The 18,177-nt window shown below is 40.9% G+C and overlaps 1 protein-coding gene across 4 annotated transcripts in view; it reads left to right on the forward strand.

Moving 5' to 3' along the window:
- Positions 1 to 18,177, forward strand: part of PCSK5 (proprotein convertase subtilisin/kexin type 5) — a 522,373-nt gene that overhangs the window by 419,925 nt on the left and 84,271 nt on the right. For 3 of the 4 annotated variants that reach the window (XM_086415560.1, XM_086415561.1, XM_086415563.1), the window contains 3 exons: positions 1,492 to 1,628; positions 9,463 to 9,669; positions 10,994 to 11,062. In XM_086415560.1, coding sequence (XP_086271686.1) covers positions 1,492 to 1,628; positions 9,463 to 9,669; positions 10,994 to 11,062 — 413 coding nt within the window. The remainder of the gene's footprint in view (positions 1 to 1,491; positions 1,629 to 9,462; positions 9,670 to 10,993; positions 11,063 to 18,177) is intronic. The other variant, XM_086415562.1, reaches the window with a different exon arrangement.

Here is an 18,177-nt window from a genome sequence, read left to right on the forward strand (position 1 = left end):
AGGCGACCTTCTTGTGTGGTTGGCCTGAATTCCATTCTGTTTCCAAGCAGATGCAAATGACACAGACTTTCAGGGATGAGGTGGAAGATTGCAAGCAACACATACTCAGGATGCCTTGTCCCCACCCCGGTTTCCACCAAACCCAGGATTGAAATGCCAGTCCTCCATGTAGGGCTGATTCCAGCTATGGAAACAGAAGAAGTCTGACAAACCAATGCCACCCCAGGAATGAGCTGTGACATCGTTCTGGGTGGAGAGAGGAAGAACCCCTAGCAGTGTTTGCAGGCCTTCAGCTCTCCCAGACATGGATACCAGCATCACGCCCCCCGGGGAGCACGTTGTGTGCTACTACTCGGTCACCCTCAGGACTGACACAGTAACCACTGCTCTAAGGAAGATCTCTGAGACACTGGTTTGCACCACCTATATGACTTAGGTAGGAGTCATTTAGCAAGTTCCACAGTAACCTAGACCACCAGTTTTTTGAGAAGTTTTCAAAGTAAATTCCCTAGACCAGCACCATGAGTACAATCCAAGAACTTGTCAAAAATGCAGATTCTTGGCTCTCTCCCCCAAGGCACGACTGAATCTGAAACTCTGGGGTTGGAGCTCCCCAGCTCACTTCATCCATTTACATTATTCATCCGACTTGCACTTAGACATTGTGTATTTTTTTCTGAGCAAAATCTTAGACACTGTGTATTTTTTTTTTCTGAGCAAAATTCTTGGATACAATTTACTTCATCACATGGGATTACTTTGCAAGGGAAAGAAGAAAGAAAACTTTGAAAATATTAACCATGACATTATGATATATATATATACTGCATTGTATAAAACCAAAGGTTTTAGAAGCCCACATACTAACTTATCTGTGGTGCCCTTGTAGGTGATGGCAAACATGGTCAGAAAATAGAGACTGTGGTACCCTATACACCAGGAAACACTTGCAAAAATGACACCCCAAATCAGAGTTCATTGATTACTCGCCATATGTGTACGTCAAGTTTATAAGTAGCACCTAAACTACAGGATGGTGCTTCTTCAAGAGCCCTTGGACTTGACGTTTCCTTGCAAAGTGTGGGCACACTGATAACTAAAGAAAGATACTTTCTCCAAAGCCTCTGGATTCAAAGACCACTAAAGTGCCTTGAAAGTTCAAAGACCCCCATCTCAGTGTTGACTAGGTTTGGCTAGAGCCTACCATGCAGGTTTAATCCCCAGGGCACTGGTTAATTTATTTGAAACCAGAATCAAGATTACATCCACAGCCGGTTCCTGGCATGCCTGCTGTTGGGTCCAAATCTTTGGCCAAGGATGGGTACGTGACTAATGCTCCCCATGTTCTAAGATGATCAGTCCCAGGCATCACCCTTGTTTCTGGAACAATGAAACCAAGTCTGTGCAGAAAAACACAAACACCACATGTTCTAATACTTAATGCCATCCCACAAAGCCACCCTTACAAACTAAACGTCTGCTTGCCTCTAGGGTTTTGGATGATGGCCGCTGTGTTTTGAACTGCTCCTTGGGCAAATTTGAATTCAGGAACCAATGTCATCCATGTCACTTCACCTGCCAAGAATGCCAAGGAGATGAGCCTTCCAACTGTACCTCCTGTGGAGTAGGTAAGGGGGTCTGGTTGCTCATTTCTTCCCCTTTCTTCAACTTGCTCTCCCACTGGACATTACTTTGTTTGACTCAGAAGCCTCATCTCTGGGGAAGAGGCAGGAGAGATTAGACAGCTGTTCATTAAAGAATATGTACAACCTTGAAGTGTCTGCATATTGTCAGAACATAAGTTCACAATGCTAGAGACACAGACCTGCTTCCCCTGAGGAGGTGAGAGGGAAGCTAAGAGATGTTTTTCCAGAGAAGGAGAAAGTAAGGGCATGCAAACATGATGACAGGCACGAGCTAGACAGCAAAGCTAAGCTTCACTGAAGTGAAAGTGAAAAGCTAGGAAATTAAGACAGACACATTCAGTCTTCAGGAGAAACAGCCTAAGAGAGGTTGTGTCAGGGTCCCTGCAGCCCTGAGTGACACCATTTAGAAGCTATCAGAGCCCTGTGGGATGGCAGGGTAATCTTTTCCAAACACAAATATGACCTTTACTGTCCCAGACCTTCACAATTCTAAAGTTTCTGCTGTCAATAAATTATATTCTATGATCACTCTGGTCCTCTGCAGTTTGACCCTTGACTGCTCTCTAGCCTCCCTACATACTCTGTCCCCAAATTTGACTTCATGAGGGGCTGATTTCTATTTTATATAATTAAATTTACTTATCTTTAATTGAAGGATAATTGCTTTACAATACTGTGTTGGTTTCTGCCAAACATCAGTATAAATCAGCCATAGGTATATCTATGTCCCCTCCCTCCTTGAACCTCCCTCCCAACTTCTTCCCCACTCTAGGTTGTTACAGAGCTCTGGTTCGAGTTCCCCGAGTCATACAACAAATTCCCACTGGCTACCTATTTTACATATGTTAATGAATATGTTTCCATGTTACTCTCTCCATTCATTCCACTTTCTCCTTCCTCCCACTCCCCATATCCATAAGTCTGTTCTCTATGTCTGAGTCTCCACCGCTGTCCTTCAAATAGGTTCAGGGACTGATTTATATTTTATTTGCCCTACACTTTAAAAATTTGAATGAAATTGGGAAATTAAAAAATTTTTTTCTCTTGAAAACCTGGAAGATTTGGCAACGCTGTGTCTTCTGGTGCTCAAATGATTGACTAGAGACCTCCAGGCTGCTCTCCATTTGCCATAGTCCCCACATAGTCCCCACATAGTCCCCTCCCAGCTGTCTCACTGATCCTGAGGCCGTCAGTTACCATCATCACGACATTTACATGGTTTTACTGGTGGGAAAGAATTATTTAGCTTTATTCTTGCTTGTCATAAAACAAAGAAAAATGAAGAATAAATCAATAGTATCATGCATTTGCAGAAAAATGAGGGAAAACACATATCTTTGTGTAAATTAAAATGATTTCTTTGTGTTTGTAAACAAAGTATATCTGTCCAATTTTACCTCTACCCTGCTTATTCTGTTTCCTTCCTCACCTATAAGATGGTGATCATGGCTGCCTCCTTTAGGATTATTATGAAAATGAAATGAGATAAAATAATAAAGCACTTAGAACAAGGTGAACTGCACAGGAAGCACACAAAAAATATTAATAATGATTATTATTACTACTACTGTTATTGTTTGTACCCGCTTACTTCTATGGGCATTTCAGTCTCTAGCTGAGTTAGGTTTATGTACAGCAGAAATTAAACACAACTTTTTTGTTTTTTTTAACATTTGTTAATATCACCACTGATCTCATCAGAAAAGTTTTTGAGGACTGAAGAACTGTCAGGCTCAAAAGTGCATACAATAAACCCAACATTTAAATCAACTAGACTTCAATAAAAAATTTTTAAATGTATTGTGCCACTCCTGTGTATAAGTTACTCTACATCGGTGCCTTGGAAGATACAGTAAATGATAGCATGATACTCACATTCAAGTTAACAATCTAACAAACAGGTTTGTCCTCGTGTATTATAAAATGAGAAGATATTAGATAAAGACTGAATGAATGGCAGTAACCCTACCACATGTCACTAATTTCAGCTGTAGTGAGCAAAAGAGGCTTCCTGAAGAGGGGATGGTTGGGCAGATTCTGATTAGCAGGGTTTTCTGCCTGTTAAGAGTGCTATATCCCAAGTCCATGTATTAGGGCAGCTAATCCATGATGCAGTGCTACAGAAGATAGATGATGGAATGGATGCAGTTCTGTATCAAGAGGCTTTATTCAAAGGCTGAAATTCCTCTGTCTAGGGAGCCCCATCCACACACACAAGCCTCTCCCAACTCTTTGCAGAAACTTCACCTCTTGCTGAATTGTAACTTTGTTAAAGTTAGGTCTGAATCCTTTTGGAAAGGCAGAAGGCTAGCTCTATTGGTGAAAATTCACTCTAGACTCTCACCCCAGTTTATCCTCTACTAAACTGAACCCTAAGCTAAATTCTACCAATTATACAGTAGCTGCAGTAAGCAAAATGTTGAAGTAAACTTTATAAAGCTTATTTTCAGAGTCCTCAGCCTTTCCTTCTTCCTTCCCAGCAATCCTGTTCCCATCCTGCCTGCAACCTTCAACCTTCTTTACCTCTGGCAAACATCCAATGACTTCACATTGGTCCACCCTCCCTTCTAACAGAATCAGCTGCCAAGAAATACTCTGAAAACAATTAATTACTCTTCAGTATAAATGAAAGCCAACCTGAACCTCTCTGGGAGTTCTTTGCTTTTTAACTTTTGTCTCACATTGCCACACGAAAGGATTTGGCACCTAACAAAAATATCAGCCCTTCTACTATCAGAACCAACTTCTCCTACATATCATTACAGGAACTTAAATTCTGAGATTCTGGGCAAGTAGCCAAAATTTTATGTATGATATGCAAATCACTGAGGTATCCAAATTATCACCCAAGGCTAAGTGAGCTGCCATGCTGTCAAGCTATTAGAAATATGATCAAATCTTGGCATAATCCTGACCCAAGCAGGTGGGGAAAGCCTGCCATTTTTAAGGTGCCTAAGTGACTTCCTTTTGCACAGTCCATGTATTTTAAACAAGACCCTTTAAATATCTGTCCTTTAAGCCCAAAGTATAATACCCAAAGGGGTTCAAATAACAAAGCCATATCTGAACAACCAAAATGGAATTGAATAACATTTCTTCTAATATCTGAAATCATCATCATTCATTTTTAAGATTTTTGATCCAGTTGGATATGTTTGAAAAACAGGAATGTTGATAAATATGAATTCACTCACTCATTCATTCAATCATTCAATAAATATATATTTAAAACTCATAACCATATGCCAAGCTGTTCCCAAGCCTCCGGATCCTGAGTTGACATCAAGGGAAGGTGTAGGGGGTGGACAGGAGGGTGGAGGATAGGGTGGGCTTGCCACTGCTAGCCTTCACATCTTACTACCTATGTGTGGGAAGGCTGGCACTCTGTAAAGCAGGATCTTTTCTCAATGAGTCATGGTGGACTGAAAAGAACACAGCTTGGAAAGTTGACCTTTGTGTGGTCTCTTGAGATTCCAGGTCCCACCAGATTAGGATTCTGTGCTCCAAACCTTGATCTGTAGCTGCAGAATCACCAAAGGCATGCTGCATCCTCCCAAACACTCCCTTCCTTTAGAGGATAATGTTCTTCCAGGTCTAACTTGGAAACTGCAAACACTTTTCTTTTTTAACTACCTCTTTGGAGGCTCTCTTTATATTCCTTGACCTATAAGGACCAGCAGACTTCTGGCATGAAAATGCCATCAGATAAAAAGGGCGCTTCAGAGTTCATAATTCAACGGTGTGGTTTTTAAATTGTATTTCAAATAGGACTTTAATTAAATAAGAAAATTATGTTAAATCTTTTTAAAGTGTCTAGCTTACAGGTTAAAGAAACACCTGATTGTTGGCAAATTTATGTGGTTCAATTTAATATTATTCTGACTTTTGGATTTTGCACTTGTAACATGAGGTCAGCACTATCTTTAGAAATCTGGCAGCCTTGCTTCTCGAAGGTCAATGGTTCAGGATCTTCATGTGGTAGACCACATGATGAGCAAGCTCTAGACCCAGTTGTTTTAGGGAACACAGGTATTTCAAAACTAGAAGCACATGGGAGACCTGATTCACGGAAGACAGATGCCCTGGGCACATGCAGCACAAGTGAAAACTCCAGGAGGCCGGGGGTGGGAGGCAGAGGATTTCAGGTGCATCTACATTAATCGTGTGCATTTAAGTGTGTGATTAGAACTGATTAGAATCCTTTTGCATTGATCATGATAGTTTGCATCCATTTCTCCAGTGGCAACATTAGATTGGCAACAGTATGAAAAGGCAAAATGATATGATACTGAAAGAGGAACTCCCCAGGCCAGTAGGTGCCTAATATGCTACTGGAGATCAGTGGAGAAATAACTCCAGAAAGAATGAAGGGATGGAGCCAAAGCAAAAACAATTCCCAGTTGTGGATGTGACTGGTGATAGAAGCAAGGTCCGATGCTGTAAAGAGCAATATTGCATAGGAACCTGGAACGTCAGGTCCATGAATCAAGGCAAATTGGAAGTGATCAAACAGGAGATGGCAAGAGTGAACGTTGACATTCTAGGAATCAGCAAACTAAAATGGACTGGAATGGGTGATTTTTAACTCAGATGACCATTATATCTACTACTGCAGGCAGGAATCCCTTAGAAGAAATGGAGTAGCCATCATGGTCAACAAAAGAGTCTGAAATGCAGTACTTGGATGCAATCTCAAAAACGACAGAATGATCTCTGTTTGTTTCCAAGGCAAACCATTCAATATCACAGTAATCCAAGTCAATGCCCCAACCAGTAATGCTGAAGAAGCTGAAGTTGAAAGGTTCTATGAAGACCTACAAGATCTTTTAGAACTAACACCCAAAAAAGATGTCCTTTTCATTATAGGGGACTGGAATGTAAAAGTAGGAAGTCAAGAAACACCTGGAGTAACAGGCAAATTTGGCCTTGGAATACAGAATGAAGCAGGGCAAAGGCTAATAGAGTTTCGCCAAGAGAACACATTGGTCATAGCAAACACCCTTTTCCAACAACACAAGAGAAGACTTTACACATGGACATCATCAGATGGTCAACAACGAAATCAGATTGATTATATTCTTTGCAGCCAAAGATGGAGAAGCTCCATACATTCAACAAAAACAAGACCAGGAGCTGACTGTGGCTCAGATCATGAACTCCTTATTGCCAAATTCAGACTGAAATTGAAGAAAGTAGAGAAAACCACTAGACCATTCAGGTATGACCTAAATCAAATCCCTTATGATCATACAGTGGAAGTGAGAAATAGATTTAAGGGACTAGATCTGATAGATAGAGTACCTGATGAACTATGGACTGAGGTTCGTGACACTGTACAGGTGACAAGTATGAAGACCATCCCCAAGAAAAAGAAATGCAAAAAAGCAAAATGGCTGTCTGGGGAGGCCTTACAAATAGCTGTGAAAAAAAGAGAAATGAAAAGCAAAGGAGAAAAGGAAAGATATAAGCATCTGAACGCAGAGTTCCAAAGAATAGCAGGAAGAGATAAGAAAGCCTTCCTCAGCTATCAATGCAAAGAAATAGAGGAAAACAATAGAATGGGAAAGACTAGAGATCTCTTCAAGAAAATTAGAGATACCAAGGGAACATTTCATGCAAAGATGGGCTCGATAAAGGACAGAAATGGTATGGACCTAACAGAAGCAGAAGATATTAGGAAGAGGTGGCAAGAATACACCGAAGAAGTGTACAAAAAAGAGCTTCACAACCCAGATAATCATGATGGTGTGATCACTCACCTAGAGCCAGACATCCTGGAATGTGAAGTCAAGTGGACCTTAGAAAGCATCACTATGATCAAAGTTAGTGGAGGTGATGGAACTCCAGTTGAGCTATTTCAACTCCTGAAAGATGATGCTGTGAAAGTGCTGCACTCCATATGCCAGCAAATTTGGAAAACTCAGCAGTGGCCACAGGACTGGAAAAGGTCAGTTTTCATTCCAATCCCAAAGAAAGGCAATGCCAAAGAATGTTCAAACTACCGCACAATTGCATTCATCTCACACGCTAGTAAAGTAATGCTCAAAATTCTCCAAGCCAGGCTTCAGCAATACGTGAACTGTGAACTTCCAGATGTTCTAGCTGGTTTTAGAAAAGGCAGAGGAACAAGAGATCAAATTGCCAACGTCCGCTGGATCATCAAAAAGCAAGAGAGTTCCAGAAAAACATCTATTTCTGCTTTAATGACTATGCCAAAGCCTTTGACTGTGTGGATCACAATCAACTGTGGAAAATTCTGAAAGAGATGGGAATACCAGACCACCTGACCTGCCTCTTGAGAAACCTGTCTACAGGTCAGGAAGCAACAGTTAGAACTGGACATGGGACAACAGACTGGTTCCAAATAGGGAAAGGAGTATGTCAAGGCTGTATATTGTCACCCTGCTTATTTAACTTCTATGCAGAGTACATCATGAGAAACTTTGGGCTGGAAGAAGCACAAGCTGGAATCAAGATTGCCGGGAGAAATATCAATAACCTCAGATATGCAGATGACACCACCCTTATGCCAGAAAATGAAGAGGAACTAAAAAGCCTCTTGATGAAAGTGAAAGAGTGAAAAAGCTGGCTTAAAGCTCAACATTCAGAAAATGAAGATGATGGCATCCAGTCCCACCACTTCATGGGAAATAGATGGGGAAACAGTGGAAACAGTGTCAGACTTTATTTTTCTGGGCTCCAAAATCACTGCAGATGGTGACTGCAGCCATGAAATTAAAAGACGCTTACTCCTTGGAAGGAAAGTTATGACCAATCTAGACAGCATATTCAAAAGCAGAGACATTACTTTGCCAACAAAGGTCCATCTAGTCAAGGCTATGGTTTTTCCAGTAGTCATGGATGGACGTGAGAGTGGAACTATGAAGAAAGCTGAGCACAGAAGAATTGATGCTTTTGAACTGTGGTGTTGGAGAAGACTCTTGAGAGTCCCTTGGACTGCAAGGAGATCCAACCAGTCCATTCTAAAGGAGATCAGCCCTGGGTGTTCTTTGGAAGGAATGGTGCTAAAGCTGAAACTCCAGTACTTTGGCCACCTCATGCAAAGAGTTGACTCACTGGAAAAGCCCCTGATGCTGGGAGGGATTGGGGGCAGGAGGAGAAGGGGACGGCAGAGGATGAGATGGCTGGATGGCATCACCAACTCAATGGGCATGAGTTTGAGTGAACTCCAGGAGTTGGTGATGGACAGGGAGGCCTGGCGTGCTGCAATTAATGGGGTCACAAAGAGTTGGACACGACTGAGCGACTGAACTGAACTGAACTGAACATTGGATTCTCCACAGGAGAAAATTCCCAGTCTCATACTGGGGGTACTGTTGATTCTTTCCTTGTAGAGTCCAATGTTGACAGGACTTCCAGAAATTCGTGCAAAGGAGTCAAAGAGGGGTGTTTGTTTGAGAGCTTCAGTAGGCTGTCAATACAGGAGTTGGTAGTTGTGCAAAAATTCAGTCCTTAGACAATTAAGACAAGCATGTGATTTTGATAACAGAATTCAAAATCATTCTAAAAGATTGCACTATCATAGAAATGCATCAAGCACTTGTTTATTCTCATGGGATCTTTATAGTCACCAACTCTGAGAGCTTCCACTGATACCAAAAGGAGTTCAAGGAAATCTTTTCAACTAAAAGTTCAAAGATACTGCATTTTTCATTCAATCCATTCTTATCTCCTTGATCTGCTGGGAGTAAAAGCACTTGGTCACATCATTTAAACAAAATGTCTTCAGCTATTGTTATCTTCATAGCTAATTTTGTACATTTTCCCTCTTTTCATTTTGCGCCTTTCTCTTTAGATAAGCATGGCCAAGAGCGGTTCCTGTACTGGGGGGAGTGTCGAGAGAGCTGCCCCCCAGGCTACTACCCTGAGGAGGGCCACACCTGTCAGCCCTGCCCAGACAACTGTGAGCTCTGTCACAGCACACACGTCTGCACACGATGTGTGCGCGGCTACTTCATGGTGCCCTCCAATCACACCTGCCAGAAGTTAGAATGTGGACAAGGTAAAGCTGCCTTGGAGCCAATGCAGGCAAAAAGGGCTGTACCCTGGATGCCCCAGAGACTTGAATATCTACCTGGTGCAATGGTCGCACCTGGATGATTTCTCACGACTCTACACCCCAAGTGGGGACAGTGATACCTACCCTGCTCTCTTTCCCCAAGCGTTTGCTTAGACACAATCCAAGGACTAAGGAATGCAGCTAATCACATACATAGAAGGTGAACTCCAGTGGAGGGTATATGGGAAAGGTATAATGGAGAGAAAATCAGATTAGAATTCAAATGCCCGTCAACAATTTTCTCCTTCCCAATCACTAGTTATGAGACCCTGGGCAAAATCAATCTAACTTCTCCATGCCTTGGTTTCTTCATTTGTAAGAGGGAGAGCATAGCATGCTCTGTGCTGCTTGCTGGCAGGAGCCAGTGAGAGTCAGCCTACTTAAAATGACCTGGAAATATAAAAATGATCTGGGAATATATGTGTTACTGTTATTGTTCAATTCCTATTTACACTGCAAGAAGGGAATTAAAAAACAGTACATTTTTTGCTCTTGTTCATGTAAAATGCTGCAGACTTTCTCTGCTGTATAAGAATTATGCCTGGTCTGGTGCTGAAGGAGCTTTAGCACATTTCTAGAATAATGAAGACCTCTCTCTTTTTCCTTCTTAATGCTTACTAAGGTTGTGTGTGTGTGCTAAGTCACTTCAGTCATGTCCAACTCTTTGCAACCCTATGGACTGTACCCCACTAGGCTCCTCTGTTCATGGGATTTTCCAAGCAAGAATACTGGAGTGGGCTGCCATGCTCTCCTCCAGAGGATCTTCCCAACCCAGGGATCAAACCTGCGTCTTTTAAGTCTACTGCATTGCAAGGCGGGTTCTTTACCACTAGTGTCATCTGGGAAGTCCTACTAAGGTAGTATAGAATTTAAAACTTTTTAAAAAGTATTTACGACAACAGACATAAGGAGACAGAGCTTCATCATTTTATATACCCAACCACATTTTCAAAACAGAACTTACTTCTTTAATAGATATAGCACACCAACTTGACTTCAAAATTAGTTGCATGGCATACAGTCTAACTCTATTCTATTTATACCCGATCAAGCTAATCCAATCTACTAAATATTAAATTAATAGAAGGAGATAAAAAATGTGGGTGACATACTTATCTCCAAAGCATGGTTTGGGGTTTCCTAACTGCTCTACAATTTGCTTGAAAATAAGCTACACACCAACATATTTTTATAGCAATTATTTGTGTTTCCACTCAGTGAAAGTGAAGTGAAATTGTGCTTTTTTATTTCTCTTTATACTGTGTAGGTGAAATCCAAGACCCAGACTATGAAGAATGTGTGTCTTGTGAAGAAGGGTGTCTGGGATGCAGCCTAGGTATGTCATCTTCTCTTTTGCTTAGAGTTGAAACAACTGTGTCCTTCACACATCCTCTCCTGTCACCCCTTCAACAGGGACTCTTGTCATTGTTGTCATCATCAATATCCATTATGTAGGTTAACTCTGACACAAACGTGGTTACCGGGAGAGATACTCCCTTTTGAGGCAATGGATAGGTCCCTTGTCTTCATGAAACTCAACTTTAGGAAAGGACAATCACACAAGAAGGAAGTAGCATTTAGAGTCAAGAGATTTAAAGACAAAATAATAATTTTTTAGAAAGCAAAAACAGATCTAAACTAAGTAATGAAAGTATTAAAATCTAAAAGATGAGCAATTCCCAGTGTTTCTTATGAAGAGACAAGAGGTGGTCTTTCCTGCAGGGAGCAAGGATAAATGTTTTGACAGTCTTGATTTCACTTTTTTGCCCATTTCAGACCATATTTGCCCATTCCCAGCTCATTTGCTCATTTTCCCAGCTAAATTTTGTGGTCTCTTTCTACACCTTTGCTATCATGTGTTGTGTGTCCATGCTGACATCTTTATGCATCATGGGCAGAGGGGTGTGTGCCTGTGTGTGAGTATGTTTGTGTGTGTGTGTACATGCATGTGCGTGTGTGTAAAATCTCAAACCTATGATTTTGACTCTTAATGTTTAAAGGGATGGATGAATGTGTGTGGACTTATTTAGGATCAATGAGAATCTTGGCATGGGGGTGGGAACAGTGACAATCATGCATTGTACCCACCCCTCCCCTAGTTGATTCAGTTAAAGATGAAACTGAGCCATCTTCCCTGGGAAACAAATTCCACAGAAGACCCTAGCCATCTAGAGACTCAAAATCCAAAAGAATCAATCTGGAAAAAAAAAAAGAGATACCTTAGATAGTTTGATTCACTTTACAAAGTGCTGTTAAAAGACTACATTCACCCCTTTAAGAAACTTTAATTGTCTACTGTGTGCAGAGTGTTGGCCATGGCAGAGGGAATTCAAAGGCAGCATGACTGATTCTGCTGTAAGGACCCCTCTGGCTGCTGTAAGTGGCGCACCTGGAACCATGTCTTTTCCAAGTCAACCTGCCAGAGTAGAGAGAGCTACACAGTGCAGTAGGACTACAGGACAGGGAGGCATAGAGTGACGCAGAACAATCTGCTAATTTCTAATTTGAAAATTTCTCTTAATTTATAAAATCTCTAAATGTTGGACCTTGTTTATTTTTGGACTGCCTGAGCTGAAATCAATCATCTTATTTCTGAAGCTTTCATTAATCTTTCCAACTGAATTCTTTTTTCTCATCTTTCCTTGTTTGCAGGCCAATGATCATACCTTTTACTGATGATTTGTGTAATATCTGGTGTGTACATATCTTTCTGCTCAGAGAGTAAACTATCAATACTTGCAAACAAACTCTGTGACTTATATACTCTGCTCCCACTAGAACCAGCAGCTTGTCTAAGGTATAATAAAAGCACAATAAATGTGCAAACCCTTGAGAGTTTCCCAAATTTAAAACAGAGATGCATGGCTCAGAACACAAAGGGATTTAGATATATTTTCTCTAGTCAAATTGTGTTCTTGGGCCTTTCTTCAGGCTGAAAACAGTATTTTACATAATACCATTTTATTCTAAGAGGATTTAATGCCAAATTCTTTGTTTTTCTAACCAATACCTTAAATGAAAATTTTAAATAAGATAAATCTACATAAGTGTCCTACATTATATCTCTTCATTAATTGAGAGGATGAGCAAATAGAATCATTTTTACACTTGACACTTAACTATAACCTAAGATTTGGGGCCCAAACTCACATTACCATTGACTTAATTATTGATTTTAGTCAAATTGTATAAGATCTCTTTACTTCCTTATCTTATCAGTAAAATAGAGGTTAATGTGCCTTTATCTTGGCTCAGAAATGGATGATGAAAACTGATTAATATCTGCTTACTAAAATAGTGGTAGTTCATACTCTTGGGGGGAAATATACATGAATTTGAAAATTTTTAAGTAACTGCAAAAAGAAAAAAAAAAAAGACTATTTAAACTAAGTACCAATTAAGGGGATAAATATATGTACCAAGTGAATTTAGCAAAGCAGGAAACCCCCAGGTACCCAAGTGATTAAGGAAGGCTTCCAAGAAAATGGGACTTGACTTGTCTTAAGAGTTTCCATGGAATTAAGACAGATAAAAGAACAGGGTTGCACCATGGAGGGGCTTTAGAACTAGACAACTGCAAGAAAAAAGGTTTGGAGGGAAGAATTTCTGCCATGGATTAGACACTGAGTGTACTAATTTTGCAGAAGGAACGTAAGACTATAAATACAAGGGAATAAGCAAAGAGAAGTTTAGAGAAGTGGATGAAAACCATAACTTGAATTCTGGACTCATAAGTTTAAAAGTATTCTGTGGCTAAAAGGGAATACTTGAAGGTTCTTACAGGGGAAAAAATGCTTTTTAAAGAGGTGTTTTAAGATTAATTTTGTAACTACGATAATTATTAATATGTTCAGGGTAGCTGACAGGGAGTGAGGCTGTAGGCCGAGAAACCAGCTAGATGACTATTTCAGAATTCTGGGTACGAAGTAACAGGAACCAGAAAATTATGAAGAGAGAGACAGGTTTTAAAAATCACATGAAACAAATGGCCCTTAAGCATAAGAAAAGATGCTTCGGTCATTATGTGGGAAATGCAAATTAAAACTACTGTAACATACTATTTCTCACCTATCAGATTGGCAAGATTTCAAAAGCTTATAACACTGTACATGCAAGGCTATAAGAAAGCAGTCTTACTTGTGACTGATGGTACAACTACTGTTGAAGAACAGCTGGAAGTACATAACACAATCATATATGAATTTATCCCTTGACCCCACGACACTGCTTCTAGGAATCTGTCCTGAGGATATGCATCCACAAACTCAAAACAGCATATTCGCAATGTTATTCACTGTGGTATTATTTGTGGTATAGTGTTAGTCACTCAGAAGTACCTGACTTTGAGACTCCATGAATTGTAGCCCACCAAGTTCCTCCATTGATAGAATTCTCCAGGCAAGAATAACAGAGTGGGTTGCCATTCTTTTCTCCAGGGGATCTTCCTGACCCAAGGATCAAACCTGAGTCTCCTGCATTGCAGGCAAATTCTTTACCATTTGAGCCACCAGGGAAGCCTACATTTGTGGTATAAACATTTTATAAACTATTTTAAATGGCATAAATGCCTTTTTGTGGAAGAAATTCATTGAATCAACTAAAGGATACATACTAATGGAAACTGAATGAACTAATGGACACTGAATCAACTAAATGACATATACTCTTTTATGCACCCATAAAAGAGCAAACACTATATGAACTGATAGTGATTTTATGATATACTGTTAAGTGGAAGGCAAAGTACAAAAGAACGTACATAGCATGCCATCTTTTTGGTAAGATAAGGCGGTTAAATAAGATATTTGTGTATATATATACATTTTTTTGGAGAAGGAAATGGAAACCCACTCCAGTGTTCATGCCTGGAGAACCCCATGGATGGAGAACGTGGTGGGCTGCAGCCCATGGGCTCACACAGAGTTGGACATGACTGAGGCGACTTAGTAGTAGTAGTATACATTTTTACTTAGTTTAAAATAAGAAACACAGAAAAGATAAATCAGAAACCAATGAAAATGCTTGTGCGTGTGTATGCTCAGTCATGTCCATTTCTTTGTGATCCCATGATGGTAGCCCCCAGGCTCCTCTGTCCATGGAATTTTCCAGGCAAGAATACTGGATTGGGTTGCCATTTCCCACGCCAGGGGATCTTCCTGACCCAGGGATCCAACCATATCTCTTGTACCTCCTGCATTAGCAGGCAGATTCTTTACTATTCCATCACCTGAGAAGCCATGAAAATGCTTACCCATAGAGAAAAGGGTAAAGGGAATGGGAGTGAGACTTCTCTAAGTATACCTTTTTACATGCTCTTGATTTGAACCGTGTTACGTATTCATACAAATGACATAGTAATTAGTGTGAATGGGTTCCCACTGGCCAATTTGGGACAATTTGAACATAAAAAAAATGATGATAAAGAATTTCAATTCAATTAATAAAAATCCAGGGGTTTCCCTGGTGGCTCAGTGGTAAAGAATCTGCCTGCCAATGCAGGAGACACGGGGTTCAATCCCTGGTCCAGGAAGATCCCACATGCTGCAGAGCAGCTAAGCCTGTACACCACAACTACTGAGCCTGTGCTGACGTCCACATGCCCTGGAGCCCGTGCTCCACAACAAGAGAAGCCGCTGCAATAAGAAGCCCACACCACAACTAGAGAAAAGCTCAAGCAGCAACGAAGACCCAGTACAGCCAAAAATAAATAAATAAAAATCCATCCATCAAGAATGGTATTTTAAAAACAGCAATGAAGAGAAGGGAGGACAAAAATTGAATAAAGCAGAAAGCTCTTCTTTACAGTAAATTTTTACCTGGTATATATGCGAGAAAGTAATTAGAAAATTATCATTTTACACCCCCTACTGTACTGACTCAAGGGAGAACCATCAGTGGATGCTAAAGTTACTAGGTGGAAAATTGTTCTCAAACAGAATAATCACACAGATTCAAAGTACTTCCATAACTACTAGTTAATCATAATAGAGAGATTTGCTGGTTACCAACTTAACCCAGCTATTGCACTAAACATCACCATCGTTGGTTCCATATAACCTAACACCATGCGTCTCCTGATATGATACATTAATAAGTACACAATATAACCTAGTAGACCCGATAAAAGTGTCTAGACCAACGATTCTCAGCTAGAGGTGACTGTGACCCCAGGGGACGTTTGTCAATGTTTTGAGACACTTTCAATTTTCATGACTAAGGAGCTAGGAATGAAATGCCATCATATTTACAACTTATTTTCAAATGGTTAAGGGGAAAAAAAGGATCGAGGTGAAGCATACAAAATTGTTTTTTGTACTATTTCAGGCTTTCTGCAGACATGAAAAAATATTTTAAAGTTGGGGGGGAAGAAAGCACTTCATGCTCTGTCAGCCTAGAAGCAACATCTCAGTAGCAGCAAGCACACCTCATGCCCAGATCTTGATTCCTAACACCGTTCTTCAATAAAAGTTACCAGGGCTCCTTGGAGAATTGGCTGATTCTAGGACTGGGACAGGAAATACACAAGATGAGGGGCAGCCTCTTGTAGTGACAGAAGGTAAGAACGCACTCAAAGAAAAACCCCACCATGATGGGGTGGGATGAGGAGACACCTGAAAGAGCTCCCAGTAGCTGAAGCAGGAAAATAAATAAAGTCATATTAGCTTATAGCCTAAAGCATAAAATAAGAATCCAAGGGACTTCCCTGGTGGTCCAGTGGTTAAGACACTGCGCTTCCAGTGTAGGGTGTGTGGGCTTGATTCCTGGCTGGGGAACTGAGATCCCACATGCCTCGAGGCATCAGATCAGATCAGATCAGTCGCTCAGTCGTGTCTGACTCTTTGCAACCCCATGAATCGCAGCACGCCAGGCCTCCCTGTCCATCACCAACTCCTGGAGTTCACTCAGACTCACGTCCATCGAGTCAGTGATGCCATCCAGCCATCTCATCCTCTGCTGTCCCCTTCTCCTCCTGCCCCCAATCCCTCCCAGCATCAGAGTCTTTTCCAATGAGTCAACTCTTCGCACAAGGTGGCCAAAGTACTGGAGTTTCAGCTTTAGCATCATTCCTTCCAAAGAAATCCCAGGGCTGATCTCCTTCAGAATGGACTGGTTGGATCTCCTTGCAGTCCAAGGGACTCTCAAGAGTCTTCTCCAACACCACAGTTCAAAAGCATCAATTGTTCCGCGCTCAGCCTTCTTCACAGTCCAACTCTCACATCCATACATGACCACAGGAAAAACCATAGCCTTGACTAGATGAACCTTTGTTGGCAAAGTAATGACTCTGCTTTTGAATATGCTATCTAGATTGGTCATAACTTTCCTTCCAAGGAGTAAGTGTCTTTTAATTTCATGGCTGCAGTCACCATCTGCAGTGATTTTGGAGCCCAGAAAAATAAAGTCTGACACTGTTTCCACTGTTTCCCCATCTATTTCCCATGAAGTGGTGGGACTGGATGCCATCATCTTCGTTTTCTGAATGTTGAGCTTTAAGCCAACTTTTTCACTCCCCACTTTCACTTTCATCAAGAGGCTTTTTAGTTCCTCTTCACTTTCTGCCATAAGGGTGGTGTCATCTGCATATCTGAGGTTATTGATATTTCTCCCGGCAATCTTGATTCCAGCTTGTGTTTCTTCCAGTCCAGCGTTTCTCATGATGTACTCTGTATAGACGTTAAATAAACAGGGTGACAATATACAGCCTTGACGAACTCCTTTTCCTATTTGGAACCAGTCTGTTGTCCCATGTCCAGTTCTAACTGTTGCTTCCTGACCTGCATACAAATTTCTCAAGAGACAGATCAGGTGGTCTGGTATTCCCATCTCTTTCAGAATTTTCCACAGTTGATTGTGATCCACACAGTCAAAGGCTTTGGCATAGTCAATAAAGCAGAAATAGATGTTTTTCTGGAACTCTCTTGCTTTTTGATGATCCAGTGGATGTTGGCAATTTGATCTCTGGTTCCTCTGCCTTTCTAAAACCCGCTTGAACATCAGGAAGTTCATGGTTCACATATTGCTGAAGCCTGGCTTGGAGAATTTTGAGCATTACTTTACTAGCGTGTGAGAAGCCAAAAAAATTAAATTAAAGAAATAGGAATCCTTGAGATCGTAAGATACAAATAAATAAATGGTAGAATAAATAAGTAAATGAAAGAAAGGAGACACACCTTAAGTGCAAAAGAATTCCAAATAACTACCTAGGACTCCTCCCTCTAACCCTAACCCTAACCCTAACCCTAACTCCCTACTTCTAAAGTGTAGGTCACATGTAGTGATTTCTCTCCAGGAGGGAAGCATGAAAGGGAGGAAGAGAGAAGAGCCTCACAGTGCAGGAAACTGACAAGTTCTACCTTACCTATATGATCAAGGTCAACATCAGCAGTGGCATATCAGATTAATAGGCAGGTACCCTTGATGTAATAATATCAGAATGGCACTTTGCCTCTG

The sequence above is a fragment of the Bos grunniens genome, chromosome 8 (genome assembly GCF_055505025.1).
Source record: "Bos grunniens cultivar Pamir isolate PY7600 chromosome 8, Bosgru_T2T1.0, whole genome shotgun sequence".
Taxonomy (NCBI): domain Eukaryota; kingdom Metazoa; phylum Chordata; class Mammalia; order Artiodactyla; family Bovidae; genus Bos; species Bos grunniens.